Consider the following 24,966-nt stretch of genomic DNA (forward strand, 5'->3'; position numbering starts at 1 on the left):
TAGACTCTGTGAAAGAGGCCACCTCATAGAACTTGGAGTGGATATGGGAGTGTGTGAAGCTTCGAAAGTGGACACTTTTGCAGTAAACTACACAGTCTGACAACTCCTTGGACAGATGCTGTTTGGACTTCTGTGGAAATAAGAAAAGAAAGGGGAAGGAAGTTATATGAGGTCTCATGCTGCCCTTCCGACATCCTGCCATTCCGACATGGGCCTCCAATTGTCGGAATGGCGACACTTTTTACCTCCTATGGTCAGAATGGCGACACTTTTTACCTCCTATGATCGGAATGGCGATACTTTTTCCTGCTATGGTCGGAATGACACTTTTTTTTCTCCTATGGTCGGAATGACACTTTTTTCCTGCTATGGTCGGAATGACACTTTTTTCCTGCTATGGTTGGAATGACACTTTTTTCTCTCCTATGGTCGGAATGACACATTTTTCCTGCTAAGGTTGGAATGACACTTTTTTCCTCCTATGGTCGGAATGACACTTTTTTCCTGCTATGGTCAGAATGGAGACACTTTTTACTGCTATGGTTGGAATGACACTTTTTTCCTAATATGGTTGGAATGACACTTTTTTTCTCCTATGGTTGGAATGACACTTTTTTTTTCTCCTATGGTTGGAATGACACTTTTTTTTTCTCCTATGGTTGGAATGACACTTTTTTCCTGCTAAGGTTGGAATGACACTTTTTTCCTGCTATGGTCAGAATGGAGACACTTTTTACTGCTATGGTTGGAATGACGCTTTTTTTTCTCTAATGGTCGGAATGACACTTTTTTCCTAATATGGTTGGAATGACACTTTTTTTTTCTCTATGGTTGGAATGACACTTTTTTTTTCTTCTATGGTTGGAATGACACTTTTTTTTTCTTCTATGGTTGGAATGACACTTTTTTTTTCTCTATGGTTGGAATGACACTTTTTTCCTAATATGGTTGGAATGACACTTTTTTCCTGCTAAGGTTGGAATGACACTTTTTTCCTGCTATGGTCAGAATGGAGACACTTTTTACTGCTATGGTTGGAATGACGCTTTTTTTTCTCTAATGGTCGGAATGACACTTTTTTCCTGCTATGGTTGGAATGACACTTTTTTTTCTCCTATGGTTGGAATGACACTTTTTTCCTGCTATGGGTGGAATGGAGACACTTTTTACCTTCTATGGTTGGAATGAAGCTTTTTTTCTCTATGGTTGGAATGAAACTTTTTTCCTGCTATGGTCGGAATGACACTTTTTACCTGCTATGGTTAGAATGACACATTTTTCCTGTTATGGATGGAATGACACTTTTTTTTCTCCTTTGGTCGGAATGACACTTTTTTTTCTCCTATGGTTGGAATGACACTTTTTTTTTCTCCTATGGTCGGAATGACACTTTTTTTTCTCCTATGGTCGGAATGACACTTTTTTCCTGCTATGGTTGGAATGACACTTTTTTTTTCTCCTATGGTCGGAATGACACTTTTTTCCTGCTATGGTTGGAATGACACTTTTTTGTTTTCCTATGGTCGGAATGACACTTTTTTCCTGCTATGGTTGGAATGACACTTTTTTCTCCTATGGTTGGAATGACATTTTTTTTTCTCCTATGGTCGGAATGACACTTTTTTCCTGCTATGGTCTGAATGGCACTTTTTTTTCCTACGATGGTTGGAATGACATTTTTTTTTCTCCTATGGTCGGAATGACACTTTTTTTCCTGCTATGGGTGGAATGACACTTTTTTTTCCTACTATGGTTGGAATGACACTTTTTTCCTGCTATAGTCAGAAAGGAGACACTTTTTACCTGCTATGGTTGGAATGACACTTTGTTCCTGCTATGGTTGGAATGACACTTTTTTCCTGCTATAGTCAGAAAGGAGACACTTTTTACCTGCTATGGTTGGAATGACACTTTGTTCCTGCTATGGTTGGAATGACACTTTTTTTTCCTCCTATGGTCAGAATGGACTTTTTTCCTGGTATGGTTGGAATTACATTTTTTTTTCCTGCTATGGTTGGAATGACACTTTTTTTTCTCCTATGGTCGGAATGACACATTTTTCCTGCTATGGATGGAATGACACTTTTTTTTCTCCTATGGTAGGAATTACACTTTTTTCCTGCTAAGGTTGGAATGACACTTTTTTCCTGCTATGGTCAGAATGGAGACACTTTTTACTGCAATGGTTGGAATGACACTTTTTTTTCTCTAATGGTCGGAATGACACTTTTTTTTCTCCTATGGTCGGAATGACACATTTTTCCTGCTATGGATGGAATGACACTTTTTTTTCTCCTATGGTTGGAATGACACTTTTTTCCTGCTAAGGTTGGAATGACACTTTTTTCCTGCTATGGTCAGAATGGAGACACTTTTTACTGCAATGGTTGGAATGACACTTTTTTTTCTCTAATGGTCGGAATGACACTTTTTTCCTGCTATGGTTGGAATGACACTTTTTTCCTGCTATGGTCAGAATGGAGACACTTTTTACCTGCTATGGGTGGAATGACACTTTTTTTTCTCCTATGGTTGGAATGACACTTTTTTCCTGCTATGGTTGGAATGACACTTTTTTTTCTCCTATGGTTGGAATGACACTTTTTTCCTGCTATGGATGGAATGACACTTTTTTTCTCCTATGGTCAGAATGGAGACACTTTTTACCTGCTATGGGTGGAATGACACTTTTTTTTCTCCTATGGTTGGAATGACACTTTTTTCCTGCTATGGATGGAATGACACTTTTTTTCTCCTATGGTCAGAATGGAGACACTTTTTACCTGCTATGGGTGGAATGACACTTTTTTTTCTCCTATGGTTGGAATGACACTTTTTTCCTGCTATGGTTGGAATAACACTTTTTTCCTGCTATGGTCAGAATGGAGACACTTTTTACCTGCTATGGGTGGAATGACACTTTTTTTTCTCCTATGGTTGGAATGACACTTTTTTCCTGCTATGGTTGGAATAACACTTTTTTCCTGCTATGGTCAGAATGGAGACACTTTTTACCTGCTATGGGTGGAATGACACTTTTTTTTCTCCTATGGTTGGAATGACACTTTTTTCCTGCTATGGTTGGAATGACACTTTTTTTTCTCCTATGGTCGGAATGAAACTTTTTTCCTCCTATGGTTGGAATGGAGACACTTTTTACCTCCTATGGTCAGAATGACACTTTTTTCCTGCTATGGTCAGAATGGAGACACTTTTTACCTCCTATGGTCAGAATGACACTTTTTTCTCTCCTATGGTTGGAATGACACTTTTTTCCTGCTATGGTTGGAATAACACTTTTTTCCTGCTATGGTCAGAATGGAGACACTTTTTACCTCCTATGGTCAGAATGACACTTTTTTCTCTCCTATGGTCGGAATGACACTTTTTTCCTGCTATGGTTGGAATAACACTTTTTTCCTGCTATGGTCAGAATGGAGACACTTTTTACCTCCTATGGTTGGAATGACGCTTTTTTTTCTCCTATGGTCGGAATGGACTGTACTTCTTGAGGAAGCTAAGGTCCTTCAAGGTTTGGTATGGTCGGAATGGCGGTATGTTTTCTTTTCTTTTAAAGACGCCCACCACACAATGTATAAAATAAATTATAACCAAAACTGGAAAACAACAGACCTTCTATAGGACTCACAGAACAACAAGACAGAACAATTGTAATTTAAGGATAACAAATTGAATGAACACTGGATACTGACAAACTCCTCGGAGAAACAACGGTTCCTGACATTCATCACCAAAAACCTTTATTGCAGAGGTCAGAGGGGTTCCGGTTAATTTCATCGCTATTCAGATGACTTCACCTGCCCCTATAAAAACTTTAAAAGCTTATTTCCTAAAGTAAATGCTATTGACAGCGCACATTTCTTTCAGAGAAGCGCTGTTGCAAAAGGCAATTAATGTAATCATCAATCCAGTACGCTGCAGTTCCACTCCTGGTAGGCACATACAAGTCTGACCACATTTCACCTGTCTTGACTTCTTCACACTGGATCCAGGTTGTATGTAGGATTGATTTTTAAAATCTTACTGATTGTTTTTAAATGGTTAAACAGGTTACCTATCTTACACACTCCCAGGGGATCACTGATGTCAAACGACAGATGCTTTAGCCCTTTCAAGAAGAACATGAACACACAGAGGAGATCAGACTTTCCCTGCAGCTGCAGCTAAATTGTGGAATAACCGGCCCCTTCTCAGTGAGTTCTTGATGATGGCCCATAGTGTCCGGTTTATGCTGTAGAGTTTCGAGCATTCCAGTATTTATGTATGTTCCTTCTACTTCCTGCCAGTTCTTATCTCTATATGTGTCGAGGAGACTTTGATGTTGGTTGAGTCTCTATGCAATTGCAGAGGTAACCATAAACTCCTCCGTCAGAATACTGAAAGAGTTTCAGCTTGTTCCAGTGCTAAGGGATGCTGCTGAGGATCTGAGGTAGGCCCGACCCACCGTGCAGGCTTACTTTCTTTTCAAAGCCCTCAATGATCGTCACTGGCTAAATGCCATGCTGGTAATAGTCATTGGTTCTGTAAAGCTCAATGGACTAACTTTTTTCAACAGAGAAGGGGCTGATTTAACAACAATCAGTCAGCTTGCTCAACTGGATTGTTCTTAAAGGGATAGTTCGCCTCTTTTGACATGAAGCTGTATGACATCCCATATTAGCAATATCGTTTATGAACATTGACTTACCCCCTGCTGCGTCCTGTGAGCTGAGTTCCAGCCTCATTTTGGTGTTGATGAAGGTAGTCCGACTAGTTGGCTGGGGGCACAAAAATAGCTTGGCCCTATTTTCTCTCCCTTCGTATCACTGCGTGCTGCCGCCTGCCGCACCGGTTACGGTGTTTGCTGCTCGGAAGCAGGGGACTGTTCGGTCTGCACTTCGGTCTGCACGGTCTACACAGTAGACAGTGATACGAAGGTAGAGAAAATAGGGCAAAGCGATTGTGAGGTCTGACTTTTTCTGGAGGGACGATTTTGTGATGCAAACGTATTACTCCGTTGAACACATATTGTTTTGAGAAGCAAAACGCTTTATTTTTTAAACCCCAGCCAACTAGCTGGACTACCTTCATCAACACCAAAATTAAGCTGGAACTCGGCTCACAGGACACAGCAGGGGGTAAGAAGATGTTCATAAATGATATTGCTGATATGGGATGTCATACAGCTTCATGTCAAAAGAGGCAAACTATCCCTTTAAGGTCTGGACCCATGTAAATATTAAAGTAACACATCACGAGTACATGAACGTGAAAAGATTTACCTCAATTACATGTCAAAAGTTTCAAACCCTTCCATGAGCCTGGTGGTCAGATATGGTGCTTCTTTTAAAGGTTTGGAGGCTGTTTCAGACAGAACTGAAGCAAGTAGAGGTGTGGTACAATCAGAATCTCAGGTCAAAAACTGTCCTGAAGTGTTTCAACAGCTCTTCTGACTGCTGGGAGTACCAGGTGTCTTAACTTATTGGACCACTTCCACCTTGAAATGACATGAGGCTCGTTGAGTCCACCCCACGACCTGAGCCCTGAACACATGATAGGGTGAACCCTTGTGATGAAAAGGAATCCTGTTGTGGGAGGAAGCGATGGGTTCACTGAAACTTTCAGACAATCCCCTCCTGAACTGTGGAAGTGATACTCAGCCGCAGTGCCAAGCAAAACAGGTGTGCTGCAAGGGAGCTTCTATGACTGCTCCATGATAGATCAAAGGTGTGGTAGGCACCTCTGCATGAAAGCTGATCCACCCGCTTCACCCAGCTCCGAGGGCATCACCCCCTCCTCCGCCACCGCACCACCGCAGGCATCGGTCTGCCAGACAGCGAGACCGCTATCTCTGCAGACACTTAAGCCAGCAGCCAGAGCTGCTGCCGGCCTCACCTCTGATGACAGGAGTCCCAGTGTGGCGTTTCATGCTTCTCAGATGCACATCAATAAACATGAGCCTAAGTGCTCAATAACTCCTTTACACAGTTAGCTGCACTCCATGCCTTAAACGCACACACAACTCTGCAGTCATCGGTCCAAAACGATCGACCGAAGCTGTACGAATATCTGCTTCTTCCGGAGAAACAGTTCTATGACTCCCAGGGTTAGAAAACCTTACATTCTGCTTAGAACTGCAAGCAAAGGTATTAAATGAGCGAAGATCCTCCCAGAAAAGGGTCACATCCCAGAACTCATTTCACAGTCACGGTGGGGGGAGTGTCTGCAGTCCAGAGTTTGGTATTCCAAAGACTTCACATGGGAATATGCTTCATAAGAAGACATGTGGTCACAGGTTGTAGCACAGTGGTGACACTCGGAGTAAGTGGATCACCTCATCTAACACCCAGTGCCTTTCAGTCCTCTCCATTTTTCATGAAGGGGGACAGAAGTTTATGGAATCCTTTTGTGCTGGATAAGATAGAAACCAGATTTCTGGGTGTGTCTGAGTGACTTCTACAAACATCTGGTCATCACAGTGACCTTTGTTTTGCTCTGATTACCCTTTAAATGTGTCATTTGGTGGTTTTTGGGGACTGTTTGCCTAAAAAAAATCAACGTGATCGGATGTTTCAGCAGGGATTACAACCTCTAATCACATGGGAGCCAGTTTGTCTCTGAGTATTCACAGCTCAGAGTCTCTACTCTGCTTTATGTACTGAGACACGGATGACTCTGCATGTGCAGGGCTTGTGTTGCCTCGCTCCAACCACGTGACTGTGATAGCTGAACCTATGGAAAGAGAGACTGAAGCCAAAAGGAAATACCAAACACTGTGAGATGAGATATAACTCCGACATGTGTATCAGTTGCAGATCTTTTATATCTTGATATCAATGCGACGCCTTTACTTTGGATTACCTTAATCTATTAAGAGTTTTTATTCCCGCTGCAGTCCACTTCCTGGTGGTCAGTTTAACCGAGCATCTTTCATTGAAATCCGACTGGATTGTTCTTCTGTGTCTGAGGTCATAAAGCTGGACTGGAGCACATTTCAGACTCACCCTCATCCTTTGCCGGATACTCTCCCGGTGCATGTTATCTTCATCTATTTCTGCCACCTCGTCTTCATCGCTGACCTCCCCCGTCAGGGAGTCCTCCGCCATCCCGGTGAGACTCTCCTCAAGGCCGCCGATTTTCTTTGCTTTCAGAAGGATCTTCCCCTTCAGATCCTACCAGAGAGGTGAAATAAAATACAGAAGGCATTAGACACACATATTACTCTTGTGCATACTTAGTATTATTTTCTCGTTTCCGTCATGAATTTCGGCGCCCTACTAGTCTAGCACAAAAGCACACCGCTGCGTGCGCAACGACCTCGATCGGTGTGCTTTTATGTCTGGCTCTCATTAGTCGAAAGGAATTCCGGCAAAATGGGAAAATTGTGGATGGAAAAATTCATTTAGAAAATTCAAAAATAGGGCAGTTTTTGGCAGTCTGTGCAGCCTCATAGAGGCCCAAAAATCAACGGGAAAATCGATTGAAAAGCACTTAATGAGCCCCAAAATGATTTTTGAAAATGCCATAAAAGCTGTATTTTAACTGTCTTCAGCAGACTTGTCTTATGAATTTTGGGTCTCGCAGAGGCCCAAAATTCAATGGGAAAATCGATTGAAAAGCACTTAACGACCCAAAAATGCCAAAAACTGCCCTATTTTGGAGGCCTCATATCTCAGCCATACGACATCAGAGACCTCATTCAAAGTTTATATGTGACAGGAGACACAACTTCAACTGAACTAAACGGTTTGTTGATAAGGCGGGCAGTAGATTGGCACCCATCGAAATTTCTTCAGAAATTTTTTAGTTCTCATTCACATTGAATCCCTTTTGCTCACTTCACAGAAGAGGACAAGTCTTCTTTCAATACTTCTCCCACATTGTAAGCTGAAAAATATAGCTGTGTTCAGAGTGGTGTAAAAAGAGAGTGGCGACACTCCCATAGACATCTATAGAAAGAAAGGAATGCGGAAGTCACGTGGGTCACGGAGACGCCAATAGTTCCAAACAAGAGACGCAGCTCCGTTGACCTCAATTGCTCGTCAAGGACAATTACTGGTAAGTTAATAAAATAACAGCATTTTAAACGTTTTTTACATTTTTAATTCAATTCAATTCAATTCAAATTCAAATTAAAAAATGCTTTATTTATCCCAGAGGGAAATTAAATGTTGATGTAACTCAATTAAATCAAGGAGTTATTATAGATGCTGATGGCTGTGGGCAGGAAAGATTTCCTGTAGCGGTCCGTTTTGCATCCAAACTGAAGAAGCCTTTGACTGAAGAGACTCTGTTTTCATTTAAAATGTAACATTTAAAATGTTTTTAACATTTTAAAAATGTTACATTTTTAAGCATTATCTATCAGAAGTATACTCTGTATATACAGTATACAGAAGTCTCTCCTAAAAAAACAATAAAAAATACTGTAGATTTGTACATAGCGAATGTTTATATTTACTATTTTTATTTTGTTTTATATTTATTTTATTCTATTCTATTTGCTTGTTTTTACTACTTTAATTGTTTTCCTATCTTTACTATATTCTGCTCCAACAAAACAATTTCCCAAATTGGGATTAATAAAGTATCTATCTATCTATCTATCTATCTATCTATCTATCTATCTATCTATCTATCTATCTATCTATCTATCTATCTATCAGGCTCTGTTGGAGGATGTACATCTGAAAGTAAGCTGGACCTCTGGCATGATGAAGTATAAAGGAGGATGCGGTAGCTGCCCCCTGCTAGCATGCAGGGGTACCCTCTAAGATTTAAAACAGTGATAAATGTGTCTCTGCCACTCCAAAAAAGAAAAGCGTTGATAAAATACATCGTCGGTGAAGTGATCAATGCACATTATTGATCAATATTTACCGGAAATTGCGTCGTAAATGTTAAAGTTATCGTTTTTGTGCTCCGTCCCGCTAAGACCCGTTCAGACCCGTTCAGACTGACTGACAGCACTGTGATGTTTAGAACTATTGAGGCTTACATGAACCATGTGACAGCCCTAGCGGCGACATCAAAGCGTGTTGCAATTCTGTATTACTCTATAGCTCTGTGTGTGTTGAATCATGCAGGGTACCAGTCTGTCATACGCCAGACGTCACTTAGCAGATGACTCGCAAGGCTGAGGGACACTTAAAGTACAAGTCATAATCCAGGATCCAGAACCCTAACCCTTGAATAAGCATTGGGCTGATGTGCACATCCCCTGGGTGTGTCCCAGCTATGATGAAGTACCGCCACAGTGAGACGGGGTAGAACAAGTGACTGCACTGCTTACCTCAGGAGACGGCAACCTGATGGGAACTCTGCTGTCCAGCGTGCTTTTTAGCAATTTGTCCCCCAGGATGTGGCTGAGGTGTTGGGCCATGACCCTCTGTTGCTCAACACTGCAGTGGTTCTCAATGGACAGGATGACTGGATATTCTGATACCTGGATAGGGGAGAGGACGGGGGCAGGTAGGGGGAGGGAGGGAGGTGTGTAACTGAACTCTGGAGAGTGTTATTATCCAGTAGAAGTAATACACCTGCTGTCACACACAGGTAAGATGTGCCTGGCTAACAGCAGCAGCAACATGTACGTCATATAACACGCTTTCCATAAAGCAGCCCAGCTGACGCTACCTTGAAAGCATAGTTTCCCACTGCAGTGACCACGTCCCTGAAGAGTATCTTGGAGGTAAAAGTGTGTCCGTGGTAGACGATGGGTTCTCCATTGGCACCATCCCAGCAGTCTACTTCCACACATCTGCAGCCGCGATTCAGAGCCCTGAACAGGGAGAACAAATCCATGTTTCATCCACTGGCTGGTTCATCCAGGGTGACAGGAGGGTAGAGTACACTCAGAGTTCATTAACCCAAACATTAGACTGATGAAACAGAATTAATCATGAACGGTGGAGGCTAAATATGGAGCAAGCTCACAGGAAATCTCATTATCTACTGAAGCATGGCTGTCTGCACATTTCCCACTGATGTGGAAGTGGATTTAGCTAAAAAAAAAACATCTACATTACTGTGAAAAACAAAATAGACTCTCCTTTAATTCAATGGTTTAACGCGTCAGGTCCATACCTGGGGCCTGTTCTACCAAGCACCTTCAACACATCCAGGGTGTCTTTATGTTTAAAGAAAACCTAACATCGAAGATCTTCCCAAGCAGTACGACACACTCAGGTTCTCTGACTCTGGACATGCACCTGCTCACGTAAAACAGGTGGAGTTGGCATCCGGTAACTCAAAAAGCAGCACCGCTGCTGCAGTCAAAGCAGGAAGGAAAGCTGATTAAAAAAGGAATGAAGAGGCTTAAACTAAAGTATGTGACAAAAAATGCTCTTTGCAGCATTTAGCTGTTATGCTGCAAACAAGTGGAACAAACTGCCAGTGAAGATTAAACTTTCACCAAATGGAGACATTTTTAAATCCAAGTTAAAAACATTTCTGTTCTCATGTGTCTATGCATGAAATATCTTTGAACTTTTCTAGACTGTTGCTTGTTTTTAAATTCATTTAAATGATTTTATTTGTTTCTCTTTATATTCTTTTATGTATTTTTAATGCTTCTTGCACTCCCTGCTGCAATTCTTTTACTTTATGTAAAGCACTTTGAATTGTTTGTACATGAAATGTGCTATATAAATAAATTTGATTTGATTTGATAATTTGCACCAAAATGAATAAACATAGAAGTGATTCAAACCGGTCAGTGGGCTTTTTAAGCTCTTTTTTACTGTTATCCAGGGAAAGCTCTCATGTTTCAGTCATGATTTCCATCAATAAAAGCAGTTTCATTCAAAATCCTTAAATGTAGGCAGGAACTATCTTTAGAGTAAGCAGTCTCTGTTTTAGGCGACATAAAGATGCTTCTGAGTGAAGTCAGACAGATTTTTTCTAACCGCCAACATACCAACATCTGCTTTATTTAGCCACTTCCTACAAGCAGTGACTGCTTTGTGATACTCAAAACATCAAGGTGTTAAAATGAGGCGAATCCAACCTCAGCTGAAAAACAATGCAAACATCAAAATGACGTTTCAAGCCTGGCGCTTGCCTTGAAAAGACGGCGCAGCGTGGTGTCACATAATTATTTAGATAAGGTCCAACTGTGTCACGTGATCTCAGTAGATAAACAAATGTTCTGAAAGGCTTCAGAGTCTGAAACTCTATTCACCAAGAGGCATCATGATGACCAAGGAACTCTCCAGACAGGGCAGGGACAAAGTTGTGAAGAAGAACAAATAAGGGTTGGGGAATAAAAAAATATCAGAAACTTTGATAATCCAACAGAGCACCATTAAATCCATCATCCCACAAGGGAAAGAATATGGTACCACGACTGCCTGGAGAGTGCTATCCACCAAAACTCACAGACTGGGCAAGGAGGGCATGAATTAGTAAGACAACAGAGAGACCAAAGGTAACCCTGAAGGAGCTGGGGTTAGGGCCCTATCCCTAACCCACAGAGGAGACTGGTGCATCGGACCACTATACACAGAGCTGGGCTTTATTGATGAGTGGACAGAAAAACCCAAACCCTTATTGAAAGGTTCGCCAAATGTGGGCATGTGGGAGACTCCCCAACCATGTGGAAGAAGGTCCTCTGGCCAGATGAGACCAAAACAGAACCCTAACCCTAACCTGCACAACAAGGAAAACACCATGTTTGGCACAAACCCAACACCTCTTGTTAGCCGAAGACCACCATACCCACAGTGAAGCATAGTCATCAATTGTTTGGGGCTGAGGTTCACAATGCACCAAGACAATGACTCCAAGCATACTGCTAAAACAACACTGAGCTGGTTTAAAGCGAAAGGTTTGAATATGTTGGAATGGCCTCATCTAAACCCAGAGCTCAATCCAACTGAGAAGCTGTGGAATGACCTGAAGGTAGCTGTACACCAGCAGAACCCATCCAACGTGAAGGAGCTGGAGTAGTTTTACTTCAAAGAACAGGCCAGATGTCGCGAGCTCATAAAGACATACCCTAAAAGTAATTTCTGCAAAAGAAGCTCCACAAAGTGTTGACTTTGTTTTACATTGTTTCTCTTCTTCTATTACTTCACAATAACAAATATGTAGCATCTACCAAATAACTAAAATCTCACAAATATCCTTTTTAATTCCAGGTTGTGAGGTACAATAACTGGCGGCCTGTCCAGGGTGTACCCAGCCTCTCGCCCGATGACCGCTGGGATAGGCTCCAGCCCCCACTGCAACCTGACCGACGGATTCAGCGGTATAGAAGATGGATGGATGGAGGTAACACTAAAGATGCTTCTCCCAGCTCAGTAACTCAACCAGTTATGCTGGTACAACTGGAACAAATTAATTTGCTTTTGTTTGTGCACACAAGTGGAGCTTCTTTCTGTACATTTACTCGACATCATTTCCAGAATCACTTTTCCGGTTAGCTCCTTCCTCTCACAACAACAACACCGCCATTTCTGAAAGAGTTTACTGTGTGCCGGTCAACATTTGGTCAGAATTATTTGCATTTCAATTTCAACAAGCTCCAACTCCAACAACAGTCTTTCTCTCTCGGTCGCCATCGTTCACTGTGAGGAGTGGAACGGAGCCGGAAGGTGAACAATCAATCAACCACTTTCACCATAGACGTCGCAAGATTGGGTCGTCTAACGTAGCGACGCCTACGGATCGGGAGGTGAACCAACGGAGAACTTCGAAATGTTTAATAGCCTCTCCGTCAGATTGACGGATAGCGACGGAGAAGCATACCGAGGCCTTTAAGCAGTTTCCAAAGACCAAATGCACTCTAGAGCACCCTGCATCATGTCTATGACTGATGTGTTTGTTCAGATGAGTGATGAAGAAGTCAGGAGAGAAAAAAATAGATATTTAAACCTGTTTTTTCAGAGTATAAACTGCTCACCACCAACATGCTTGCACAAACATTACCGTTTGTGTTCAGCAACACAATATTTTACGAGCTGTGCTACCTGATGTACCCCTCCACACTGCTCTGGCCTCGGAGCTGGTCCTCCATCAGGTACGTGTTGTGGGAGGAGGAGATGAAGTAATGGCACAGCGGCTGGTTCATGTCCTGGAAGATGCCCCTCCGCTGTGGGTTGAAGATGGAGCCCTCAGCAGAACCAAGGTACATCAAGAACCCATCAAATGTCATGGCATTCAGCAGCTTGGCTGGAAATGCAGCAGGGTGTTTTCAGTACCCACTCACATAGTACCAACATCTAACCCCTGTTGTATACAGATGGTACTAAACAATAATCTTCATTTTTCTACGGCAAGGTGACTCGAACAACTAGAGACAAAGCATGTACCTGTGTCTGAAGGCTCGTAGAGGTCGATGAGCCGCTTGGCATACTGCTGGATATCCCCGGCCTCCAGCTGCTCCTCTCTCAAGAAGTCCTGCAGGTCACTCAGGGAAAACTTCTGACCATCAGCTGAGAACTCCTGGAAAACTCTCAGTACATCTTCACGCTGGGTCAACATCTTGTAGAAGAACAGAAACTCATCGTCCTCCAGGGTACCAGTCTGGGACTTGTCTGCCATCTGAGATGGATTAAACATAGATTGCAGTTCTCTGTTCTGAATGCGTAAAAATCACACGTTTGTTTTTTCAAAGACTCTCACTGTGAAAAGGCGATGAGCATGGTGTTCATTCATGTCCACATTCATCATCTTCAGCAGGTCTTGCACTTCCTTGAAGTTCATCCTGCCATCGTTGTTCTTGTCCGCCTTCTTGAACCAGTCGCTGATCCATCTGGAAGCGACCCTTAAGGAAAGTGTCCTTTTTATTTGTGGATAAAACAGTGTTTTGACACGTTAACAGTTAAAACTGCAGTGCAGTTATGTCTGACTTCTTAATAGACCTTGCTAATAAGAAGGTCTTTTGTAGATTTAGGTTGGACTGCAAAGTACCAGATTCTTTAAAGGCACTGATGGCATGACAAGCTGAGAGAAGGATACTGGTCCAGTTTCTCCCTCTCCCCCATGTTTTCCAGATTCTCCATCAGCTTCCTCATGCCCTTGATCCAGGACTGCGCCTCCTCAGCTGACTCAGCCACCAGGTCCAGGTTCCCCCTGCGGCCGCGGAACACCAACGTCAAGCATCTGTCGGCTGGAAACTCATCCGCAATGCTGAGCAGAACCTCACTCTGGTGGCCCTCTCGCACTGCCTCCACATCGCTCACAGAAACTGATCACAAAGAACAACATGTTGGTGGTCTGTGAATGTCTAAGGGCGGATTTATCAAAAGACCAATTGCATTTGTTGCTTGAAAACTAGAATAGATCCAAAAAAAAACTGCCATCACTGGCTCGGTTCCACCAATGCCATCACACCAACCAACATGGAGAATGACAGGATCTAGAAAGCACCTCAGCAATATGCAATCCACTTCAGTTTTTAATATTTTGATTAAGTGCTTGGTGAGCAGGATGCTAAAGTGTGATAGTGCCCCAGTCGGAAATTAGTATGTGTTGGGGACATCCCAATTTTAAATTCATCTGTGGCTTAAACTGGACCTCCTTTATGGGTAGCCACAACCCCGGCTCCACTCGGTAAATCTCTGAAGACAGATCTCTGAGGCTCAGTTTGCTCTTAAAGCCCTCAGAAACAGCCCAGTCTGCCAGTGCTCCTGATCTTTCCCTGTTTCTCTTTTGCAGCACAGCAAAGCCGGCATGGACCCCTGCTTTGCTGACCAAGCCAAGGTGAGTGTACAGTTGAGAGTCCACAGAGAGATGACCCAGAGTTAGCTTGAGCGCTAATTCCACTCCCACCTAAAAACGCGACCGGAATCCTTTTTCTAGGGAGCGCAAAGGATTTACATCAAAGACTGGACCTTAACTAAGCATGGGACCATCTCTAGCCCCCTTTCTCCTAGGACTAAATTATTTCATAGGGCTATGGTAACAACAGAACACACTGGGCATTAGCATAGGGAATCCTCAGTACTGAAAGTGTATTGTATTGAGTTGGCTCTTCAAAGGTTTTATTGTGTCAGTGTTTAGACAGTAAGGTAACGATTGATTTATTAATTGTACCAAGTTTGATAAACACCATTGTACTTTTTAAAGGAGCAGTTTTTTTGTGGTCATTGTATGCTATGATCATTTATATATGTTCTGTACATGTCCTACAGAAGGTGAAGGTTATCTCTGGAAGGAAGAAGTCTCCATGGCCAAATTCCACACTGGTGAAAAATGGGAAAAGAGAGTGTCGCAAAGCTGAGCACAGATGGAGAAAAACAAATCTCCAGGTTCATTATAACATCTATAAAGAGAAACTTCACTCTTATAATTTACAACTGAGGAATGCAAGAAAGTCCTACTTCTCTGACATCATCACCAAAAACAGTCCTAATGCTCGGGCCTTATTGGCTACAGTTGACAAGCTAACAAACCCTCCTGTGTTAGTGGCAACTGAACTTCATTCCACCATGGCCTGCAATGACTTTGCCAAATTCTTCACAGACAAAATCCAAAATATTAGACAAGCAGTTGGTACATCAGCAGCAGGTTCAGCATATGTACAGTTTCCACCGAAAACCCGTTTAAACACCATGACACAGTTCCAACCCATTAACAGCAATGACCTGGAGGACATCTTACATCAGCTGAACTCCTCCTCTTGCTACTTAGACATCCTGCCAACAGCTTTTTTCAAAAGAGTCTCAAAGATTTTGGAGTCAGACCTGTTACTGATGGTGAACTTGTCTTTAATGTCAGGTGTGTTTCCAGAGCCACTAAAAACAGCTGGAATCAAACCTCTGCTGAAAAAGACACAAATGAACAACTACAAGCCTATCTCAAATCTCCCATTTTTAAGTAAGATCATTGAAAAAGCGGTTTTTCAACAGCTTAATTACTTTTTAACACAAAATAACTGCTATGACACCTTCCAGTCAGGTTTTAGGCAGCACCACAGCACTGAGACTGCTCTGATCAAAGTGTTTAATGACATATGTCTGAATACAAACAGTGGAAAAATGTCAGTCTTAGTTTTACTGGATCTCACTGCTGCATTTGATACAGTTGACCACAATATATTACTGAAACGACTGGAGAACTGGGCGGGTCTTTCCGGAACTGTACTAAACTGATTCAAAACATACTTAGAGAACAGGAAGTACTTTGTGTCAATAGGTAACTTTACATCTGAGCACAAAAGAGTCACATGTGGAGTTCCCCAAGGTTCCATCCTGGGACCTCTTCTGTTTAACATCTACATGCTCCCACTGGCACAGATTATAAAAAACAACAAAATAAACTACCATAGCTATGCAGATGACACGCAGATATACACTACAATGTCACCAGGAGACCGAAAAAAAGTGGACCCCATCAGTCCAGCTCTGAGGTCTTTACACCGGCTGCCTGTCCATCAGAGGATAGACTTTAAAGTTCTGATGCTGGTCTATAAAGCTCTGAATGGTCCAGGACCAGAATGCATCAGAGACCTCCTGACCCAGTATGAACCTTCCAGACCCCTCAGGTCATCTGGATCCGGTCTTTTATCAGTTCCCAGAGTCAGAACCAGACATGGGGCCCAACCAGAGCCCAGATTTGGCTCCCCATTCAACTTGATGGAGCTGCAGAGGTTCTGCAAACAAGAAGGTGGGATTCTGCCCAAAAATAGGTGCCAAGCTTGTAGCAACATACTGAAAAAGACTTGAGGCTGGATGTCCCAGATTGCAGGTATAGACCAACATATCTTCAGTTTAGTTCTTAGGACCTTGCACACCTATTTGCTAACAACTAAGCCAGGCCCTGCTTGATCAGAACTCAACCATCCTGAACACAGAAGTTGTTCTTACAAGTGGAATGAGCATTGCCAGCCTTCTTGGACTTGTACCAGATGGTCATGCAGTCATCCTGCAGCTTGAAGTATCGCTGCTTCTTCCAGGTTCGAGACTTGATTTTCCGCATCACCGTCCCCACAAGCATGGACTGGAGGTTGTCGTCCCCCTGAATGCCTGAAAAGACAATAAATCTAATGGTAATTCACCCCCCATTGAATGGGAAATCCTAAGCAATAAGGCCTGAGTAATTTTGTCTGTTTTATCCCAATCAGCCACGATATGCTCGTACAGAATTCACACACATTGTGTTCATGAATGTAACCCACCACACCAGACAAACATTTGGCTGGACTTACGGAGGCCACTCCCCGAGGAAGCCATCTGTGGTTTTCTTACAATCCCATCTGCAAAGCAGAATATAGAAGGCATTAGCGACAACGAGGGTAGGTTCACTTCCTGTTTTCAAAACAAAAGCACCAATTGTATCGTAATGGCTTTCCCTGTGATAAAAGGCAACGGGTATTTTATTTTGTGAAAATAACCGGAAGTGCGTTGCTCACTACGGCTAGCTTTAGTAGCGCCGAATTCGTGGGAACAAACTTGTAAATAGCCGGTATTTTGTCAGATTTTCAACACGTTGGGGATCTAAATGACTACTTTCTCACCTGAAAATGTTTCAAATGTTGCTAAAGTTTACAGAGTTTAGAGCTTAAGAGAAATCAGCTTCAGGCCGGCTCGCTATCAGTATTCCTGACATCGCTGGCTTTGGCACCTCGTCTTCAAAGCTTAGTTCAACTGTCAGAAATCTGGGAGTGACCTTTGACCTTTGACCTGAGGTCGGACAAACAAATGAACAATGTCGTCAGGACTAGTTTTTTCCAGCTGCGTCTCCTGGCCAAAGTTAAAATGTTTTTAAGTGGTCATGACCTTGAGAAAGCCATTCATGCCCTAATAAGTTCAAGATCAGACTATTGCAATGCCCTTTATGTGGGCGTCTCCCAGTCTTCTCTCAGCCGCCTTCAGCTGGTGCAGAACGCTGCTGCCCGTCTTTTAACCAACACCAACAGACGTGTGCACATCACTCCTGTTCTTAACTCCCTCCATATGCATCCTGTCCTTTAGAGAACTGATTTTAAACTTATAACGTTGTTTTTTAAAGCTCTTAACGGCCTCGCCCCATCGTATTTATCTGAGCTTTTAACAGTCCTGGTAGAGCTCTGAGGTCAACAGATCAGTTTCTGCTGGAAGTGCCCAGGTCAGAATACAAACCCTGGGGTGACCGAGCCTTTTCCCAAAGCTGCCCCCAGGCTCTGGAATAAGCCCCCCGTCCAGCTGCGTCTTATTTCTGACCTGGGCCTCTTCAGATCTAGGCTGAAAAACTACTCATTTAGGATGGCTTTTTAGTATAATGGCACTTTTATCTTATTTGATTTTGTTGTATTTTATTGCTTTCACCGTTGGTTTATTGTTTTTATTTGTTTTTACTTCTTCTCTTTATTTATTACCTGCTGTAAAGGGCTGTATAAATAAAGTACATTTACATCTTTCCAGTAGCAGGTTATTATGTCTCCGTCCTGTCGGTTTGAGGCAGAAGGCCTTAAGCTCCGTTACTTTTTATTAGCATTATATAAAAACAACGATATCACGTTGAACTGAATTTGGTTGTGTTGGGTTGGAATTGTCCTGAAGGTTACTTTCTCTGTGAAGTGAATCAGACTCTGGTTCTGGTGGTATATCGATAGTATCGTCCTCAGCTCTGATTTGACCTTATTGAAGGAAAGATTGGTGGGAAAACTCTAAAGACTTTAGGAAAGACACATTGTTACATGAAGGTATTCTTATTGATTTGACATCAGAATGCTATTACTTTAGTGTTGATGAGATCAGGATTTAGTTCTAAAGCAGAACTCCTGTTTAGTATCGTTGCTGCCTTACATTCCTGCTCCACAAAGGGGACCTCATGAACTCAGCCTCCAGCTGGTGCTGCTAACAGTGTCATCAGATAGCTCTCTAAGCTGATCTCTACTGCACGGCTACTCCATTGTGTTTTGGCCACATTCTGTCCTGTTCTGCAGTTTTTTTCTAAGCCAACTAATCTTCCCAAAACCCGGCTGCCTTCACTCATCGGCTCAACTCGCTCAGCGCTGTCGCTGTTAGCACCGTTAGTTCCACTATCTGAACAATTACATGTTGTCTGGCTCACAGATGCACAAAGTAGACCTACAGAACAGAAAAAGACCAGCAGATAAGAGGTATATACGAAGGAAATGTAGCCATGACAACCACAGGATGGCAAACATTTTCATTAGGAAGAATAAAGGCAACTTTAAAAGTAAAAACATGTTATTATGGTGACATAAATGAGCCAAATATGTCCTAAATACATCATATCATCTGTGAAAGAGGTGAAAGTGAAGGGGGGAAACTGAGCATCTGACCTGTTGCAGGATCATCGTATGGCTCCCTCTCTTGCTGCTGTTCGTCTGCATGCCGGCTGCAGCGATGAAGCCACCTGACGCTGCCACCTCCACCTCCACCACCTCCCTCCCTCCCTCCCTCCCTCCCTCCCTCCCTGCTGCTGGCACAGCTGTTTGGCCTGGTTAACACCAAACAGTTAAACTGCTCTCAGGCCATTATAATAAGTGTAATAATAAGATAATAAGTACTTTAAAGAGATTGTGCTGTTCAGGAGAGCTGAAATAGCTGCTAATGGACAAATGCAACGGTATCCATGGTTACGCCTGCGCACAATACTGTTATTATTGATATTTTCACTTCTTTTATTGAAACTTTTTCCCCTTAGTGTTACCCTGATGCTCGTTTTCTGAAACGTAACGACTCATTAATGAACGTTTAACATAAGTTCTGTGAGCAGTAACTCTGATACCCAACATGTAACCATGGATACTAGACATCCACTGGTTAGGGGGATCACACCGAGCCGGTTACTGCCCAGAACCACCCCTGCCCCACGGTGCCAAGTGGAGGACCGGCAGAACTCCGGCGTGCCTTCTGTCCCGTCTCAGGTTTCCACGACTCGCTCATCAAACTTTGATCGGATTGGCAGCAGGCCGGTGAGCGCGCACGACTGCGGGCGACTCCCCACCAAACCAACAAATTGCCCGAGGGTTCCCCTCGGAGCCATTACCCGCACGACATATGCAGCTGAAAGCACAAACACAGGCATGTTTCTTCATATATTTATTAAAATAATTCTGTCTGCTGACTTCACCTGTTCTCCCTGCTCAGGTTTAGAAGCATCAATAATCCACAGCTTAAGCTCAGTTTCCAGCCTCAAATTACACAGACTGAGCCAAGGCTGATATGGGGGGTGGGGGCTCCGGCTCCGTCACAAGAACCTCCAGCGCAAAACAACACTGCATGATAGCAGATATTCGGATGAATTAATGTAGCCTTGAAAGCCATGTTTGCAGATATTAGTGTTTTTTTTTTTACCAGAGTAAAATAATCTAAAATAAGTTGCTGTTAATACATTTTTCTATTCCTTTCATAGATGTCAAAGACTTAATAAGACTTATTAGGGACCGTGCAGTGAAACTGCAAGGACCCTATTGTATCTGTAGGAGTTATTCTTATTCTTGGCAAAAGGTGCTCGAAAACTCTCGAAATTTTGCGAGCACCACCTGCCAGTTGACGACATGAAAAAATCTGGACTTTATATTTTTGGGAGTTGCTCATTGACTCTGTAGCGCCCCCTACGATGCTTCAAAATGGTCCCCGCATTGGGGTTAGTTTTGCGTGGGACGACAAAATTCGGTACACTCATTCATCATGCCCAGACGCACGAAAAAGTCTCCTTCCGCCATGGTCCCACGTCCACAGGAAGGCGGCCATTTTGGATGGAAGTTGCGTTTTGATGCAATTTTTGACCGATTCCACGCCTTGCATATGATCGAACTCGTCCTACAGATTTAATGCTACAAGCTTCACACTTGGCCAGGTTACTTTTAAGCTATGGGGGGAAAAAAAATAATGGAGAAACTTTTCCAAACTCTGAACGGAGTGGGCGTGGCCAGGCGGTGAAAATCATGTGATGGCGTTTGTGGTTTGAAAGCCTTATCATCATCGCAAAGTCATGAAACTTGGCACACACGTCCACCCTGTCGACCTCGTACGTATGTAAAGGGTATCGTGTGTGGGCGGAGATAAATGGCTCAGTGGCGCCCCCTAGAAATGTTCAAAAACCCTTCCACATTGGGGTTATTATGTGCTCGTGTACGCAGAGGGTATCGTGCGTGTGGGCAAAGCTGCGCGACTACGACGTCCAGCGCATGCCCCAACCTGCGCACATCTCGGTCCCGCTCAAGGCTGCTTGCAGCTTTAATTAAGACTTGTACCTCAAACCTGATGATGCACTTGCATAAAAAGCCCTTACCAGACCATACTAAGGTCCACAGAAAACCTAATTTACTGTGGTTTGTTGCTAGTTACCATAAAACTGTCAACACACAAACGCTGAAAATCCGTAAGAATCAAGGTCCACAAAAAGAAGAAAGCCTGCCAGATGTCAGTCGAGGGAAATGATTCAAAACCATCAGCTTATTTGTCCTTATTATGATGTATTTATATCTGTGCAATCACAGCAGAGGGTTCCTGGTTCTAATCCCGGCTGTGTGGGTTCTCTCCGGGTACCCCGGCTTATTAACACCATCCACAAACATGCATGTGAGGTTAACTGGTGAATCTAAATCCTCTTTAGGAGTGAGTGTGAGGGAGCTGAGGAAGCCTCTGGCTGAACGCACCTCATTGTTTGAGCACCATGTTTTGTGGAGGGTCTGCAGTGGTTTCAGCACAGAGCTTTATTACATTCTTTTTTTTCTTTTGTTTGTTTAAACTGATTCAATGACTTCAACCTTTCATTTCATTATCACAGTGGAGCCGTAAAACAACTAATTCCAGAATGGCGCCGCCCTACAGGCAGCAGCCTGCTGCATCAGAATAGAAAAATACTTTATTCATCCCCCAGTGGGGGAAATTCAAAATGTACACTGCCTCTATGTTGGCAGACCACTCCAGTTTATGATCCAGCACCACCCCCAGGTATTTGCAGGTCTGAACAGTCTCTATCTCCCCTCCATCAATGCAGACTGACTGGTATGGGGTTTTAGATCTCCTGAAGTCCACCACCAGCTCTTTGGTTTTGTTCAGGAGCAAACAGTTTTTTTTGCTCCAGTCAGTAAAGGCCTCCACAAGGTCCCTGTACTCCTTCTCCTGTCCACCATGCACACATGCCACAACAGCCGTATCATCAGAATACTTCTGTATGTGGCAGGACTCTGAGTTGTACCTGAAGTCTGATGTGTACACGGTGAAAAGAAAAGGAGCCAAAACAGTACCCTGCGGAGCCCCAGTGCTGCATTCCAGTGTTCCAGAAACACATTTCCCCATCCTGACATACTGTGGTCTGGCAGACAAATAGTCTATAATCCATGATGTCAGGGAGGGGGCCACACCCATACCGAGCAGCTTGTCTTTCAGTATGGGAGGCTGTATGGTGTTGAAGGAACCATTCAATGCATCTTCTTCAGTTTTTCTAATGAGCTTCTTTCTGCGAAAACACAGATTTCTGAAACATTTTCTGAGCTGGTTTGGATGCTAAGCTCCTTAAAGAACTTCTGTTGGTAAGTGGGAATTTATTTATTTATTTTTTACATCTGTTATGATGCGTAACCATGGCAACGGGAAGGTTTTTAACCTGTTGGAGCAGCTGACTGAGCTTTCCAAAGGCCAAGTAATGCCTGGAATAGGCACAAGGTTTCTACCTCACTTTCTACATGTTTGTCAGCTGGTTTTTATCATCTATAACGATGGCAAAACTTTAATAACATTTGCAGCAATATAATCTCCCTTTGAGGATTAAGCGAGTCATTAATGAATTACTTCATTTGTCTTCATAATTTTTTTCTCAGAGCAAGGACTACAGTCTTAGAGCATGTGTAAACCATGTTCTGTTCTGGGAAGCTGATCACTAACATCAGATGGTGATATACTGTGATACATTCATTTTCCTGTATTAGTTAGCCAAGAATGCTGTGTTCAGGAGCAGGGAGCAGTAATCTGGCGCCTCCATCTGGTGTCAGACAGTCAAAGCAACTGAGCTGCATCCCTGTCTGACACAGAAGGGGAGTGTGAAGAAATAAAACAGCACATATGTGGCTGTGTTGCATTGATTTGACCTTTTTATTTAGCAGCTCAGCTTACACATCACCAGTTTATCATTAGGTGGCATGAACAAGGCGGCGCAACATGTGCCGTTAAACGCTCTGCATGGTCTCCAACACTGTGGATTCACAGGGACAGAGCTGCACAACCTGTAGGCTTCAAGTCTTTTCAAGTCTCATAAAAACTTTTTTTCCTGGTGAGAAAAAGCACATTACAGAATATATTTTCAATTACATTAATGTGGCATGAGAGTGTCTTACCTGTGGAAGCTTCAGCAGGTGCTGCCGATGTAGACGGTTGTTGCTTTCACCAAGGGCGCACATTCCCCTTTCAGGCGTTTTACCGCAGTGTCACAGTTGTTGGGACTGTGAAACTCAAGAGTTTTAAATCTGGGATCAAGCAATGTAGCCATGGAGTTGAGACTTGTCATCTCTACACCAGGTGGCTTCTCAGTCATTATTTGGTTCAAATTTTGTCCCAGCTGTTTGGCCATGTCAATTGTAGCTCCACTTAGCAACTGATTCAGTGTTTGCACCTGCTGAAGGCGTTCCTTGGCTGTGATGCTGCTTTTAAAATACGTGACAATCCTCCGCACTCTTGACCTTATGTCATCAAAACCAGGAAGTTGCATCAATGGATTTTTTTCACTATCAGGTTGAGTGCATGGGCTATGCCAGTGATGTCCAAAGTCGGTCCTCGAGGGCCGCTATCCTGCAGGTTTTAGATGTTGCCCTGCTTCAACACACCTGATTCAGATCAAGACATCATTAACAGGCTTGTGCAGAACTTAATCTGGAATGGATCCATTTAATCTGAATCTGAATGGCCCTCAAGGACCGACTTTGGACATCGCTGGGCTATGCAGACAGCATGCCTAACTTTCAGGATCCTGGCAGTGGCTATCATGTTCTGTGCTGCATCCGTCACCAAGTATCTCACTTTTCCACCAATTCCCCACTCCTCCATCAGCTCCTGCAATGTTTTCAGCTGTGTGGCTACTGGGGAAAGGATGGACTCCCAGCAGAGTTGTGGACAGCTGCTTTTCAGCACCAACAAAATGGCAGCTTACAGATATGCATCCATGTTAATGGATGTCCACAGATCTGCTGTGAGGCTGACACTGTCGGTAGTCAGCAACTCAGCCTTCGCCTTCTCCTTTTCCTCCACATACCTCTTCTCCACCATGGCCTTAACTGTATTCCTTCTTGGAATGGCGTATGTTGGATCCAGTTTTGCCACAAATGCCCTGAATCCAGGATCATCCACCACAGTGAAAGGCTGGGAGTCCTTCACTATGAAGTCCACAAGAGCTTCATCAATCTCTTGCTTCCTGGATCCTAAAAAAAGAAAAAAGAAAAAAAAATATGAATAAAGAAAAGTAACTTCAATTTAACTCCGATTCTCCATGTTGTGCTTACCTTGATTGGTGGCACGAGGCTGAGTGTTCTCGTGTTTGGCTCTATAATGCCTCAACATTGATGAGGTATTATTATACGTCAGCAGCTGGGGGCAAAGCAAACACTGCACCTGTAAAACCAAGGTGACAACCTGTTAATATGTTATTCATCAAAAGCCCTATTCGGACGGGACTAGTTTAATGGGGGGACCTGGGGTAAAGTAATAATAACCGGGAAATCTAGTCCCGTCCGAACGCGCCATGTCAGTAAAGATAGCGGAGTATGTCGGTAAACTTTGCCGAGAATTCTACCTCCTGTGAAACGGCCCGGAGTATCTACCATAGGTAATACTAATCCCGTGCGAATGCGACCTTCGGTAATAAGTACGGAATATGTCGTCACATCCTTTTAAAGAGAGAAACAAGTAGGTGTGTCTGTTTGCAAACATGGAGGTTCTGGATGAAGCGCTGCTTGCAAGCACGCATGTAGGTCTACCGATGATGGCGCATTCCAAACCCATACGTCGAAAAATGAAGAGGCGCAAGAGATCAACCACCAGAGGCATGAAGCTTCTACTTGTTTTAAGTAAT

The 24,966-nt window shown here is 43.2% G+C and overlaps 1 protein-coding gene across 2 annotated transcripts in view; it reads right to left on the reverse strand.

Moving 5' to 3' along the window:
* plcd4a (phospholipase C, delta 4a) overlaps nt 1-16,941 on the reverse strand; it is a 20,113-nt gene extending 3,172 nt beyond the window's left edge. The window contains exons 1-10 of one of the 2 annotated variants that reach the window (XM_075477210.1): nt 16,812-16,941; nt 13,963-14,191; nt 13,627-13,756; nt 13,314-13,545; nt 12,972-13,173; nt 9,637-9,781; nt 9,293-9,445; nt 7,025-7,172; nt 1,620-1,636; nt 1-127 (exon numbers count right to left, since the gene is read on the reverse strand). The exon at nt 1-127 is cut by the window's left edge and continues 27 nt beyond it. In XM_075477210.1, the coding sequence (XP_075333325.1) occupies nt 1-127; nt 1,620-1,636; nt 7,025-7,172; nt 9,293-9,445; nt 9,637-9,781; nt 12,972-13,173; nt 13,314-13,545; nt 13,627-13,756; nt 13,963-14,191; nt 16,812-16,941 (1,513 nt within the window). Of the gene's footprint in view, nt 131-1,619; nt 1,637-7,004; nt 7,173-9,292; nt 9,446-9,636; nt 9,782-12,971; nt 13,174-13,313; nt 13,546-13,626; nt 13,757-13,962; nt 14,192-16,811 lie in introns of both variants that reach the window. The other variant, XM_075477209.1, reaches the window with a different exon arrangement.
* Between the last annotated feature and the right edge of the window lie 8,025 nt (nt 16,942-24,966).

This window comes from Odontesthes bonariensis, chromosome 11, assembly GCF_027942865.1.
Source record: "Odontesthes bonariensis isolate fOdoBon6 chromosome 11, fOdoBon6.hap1, whole genome shotgun sequence".
NCBI lineage: Eukaryota > Metazoa > Chordata > Actinopteri > Atheriniformes > Atherinopsidae > Odontesthes > Odontesthes bonariensis.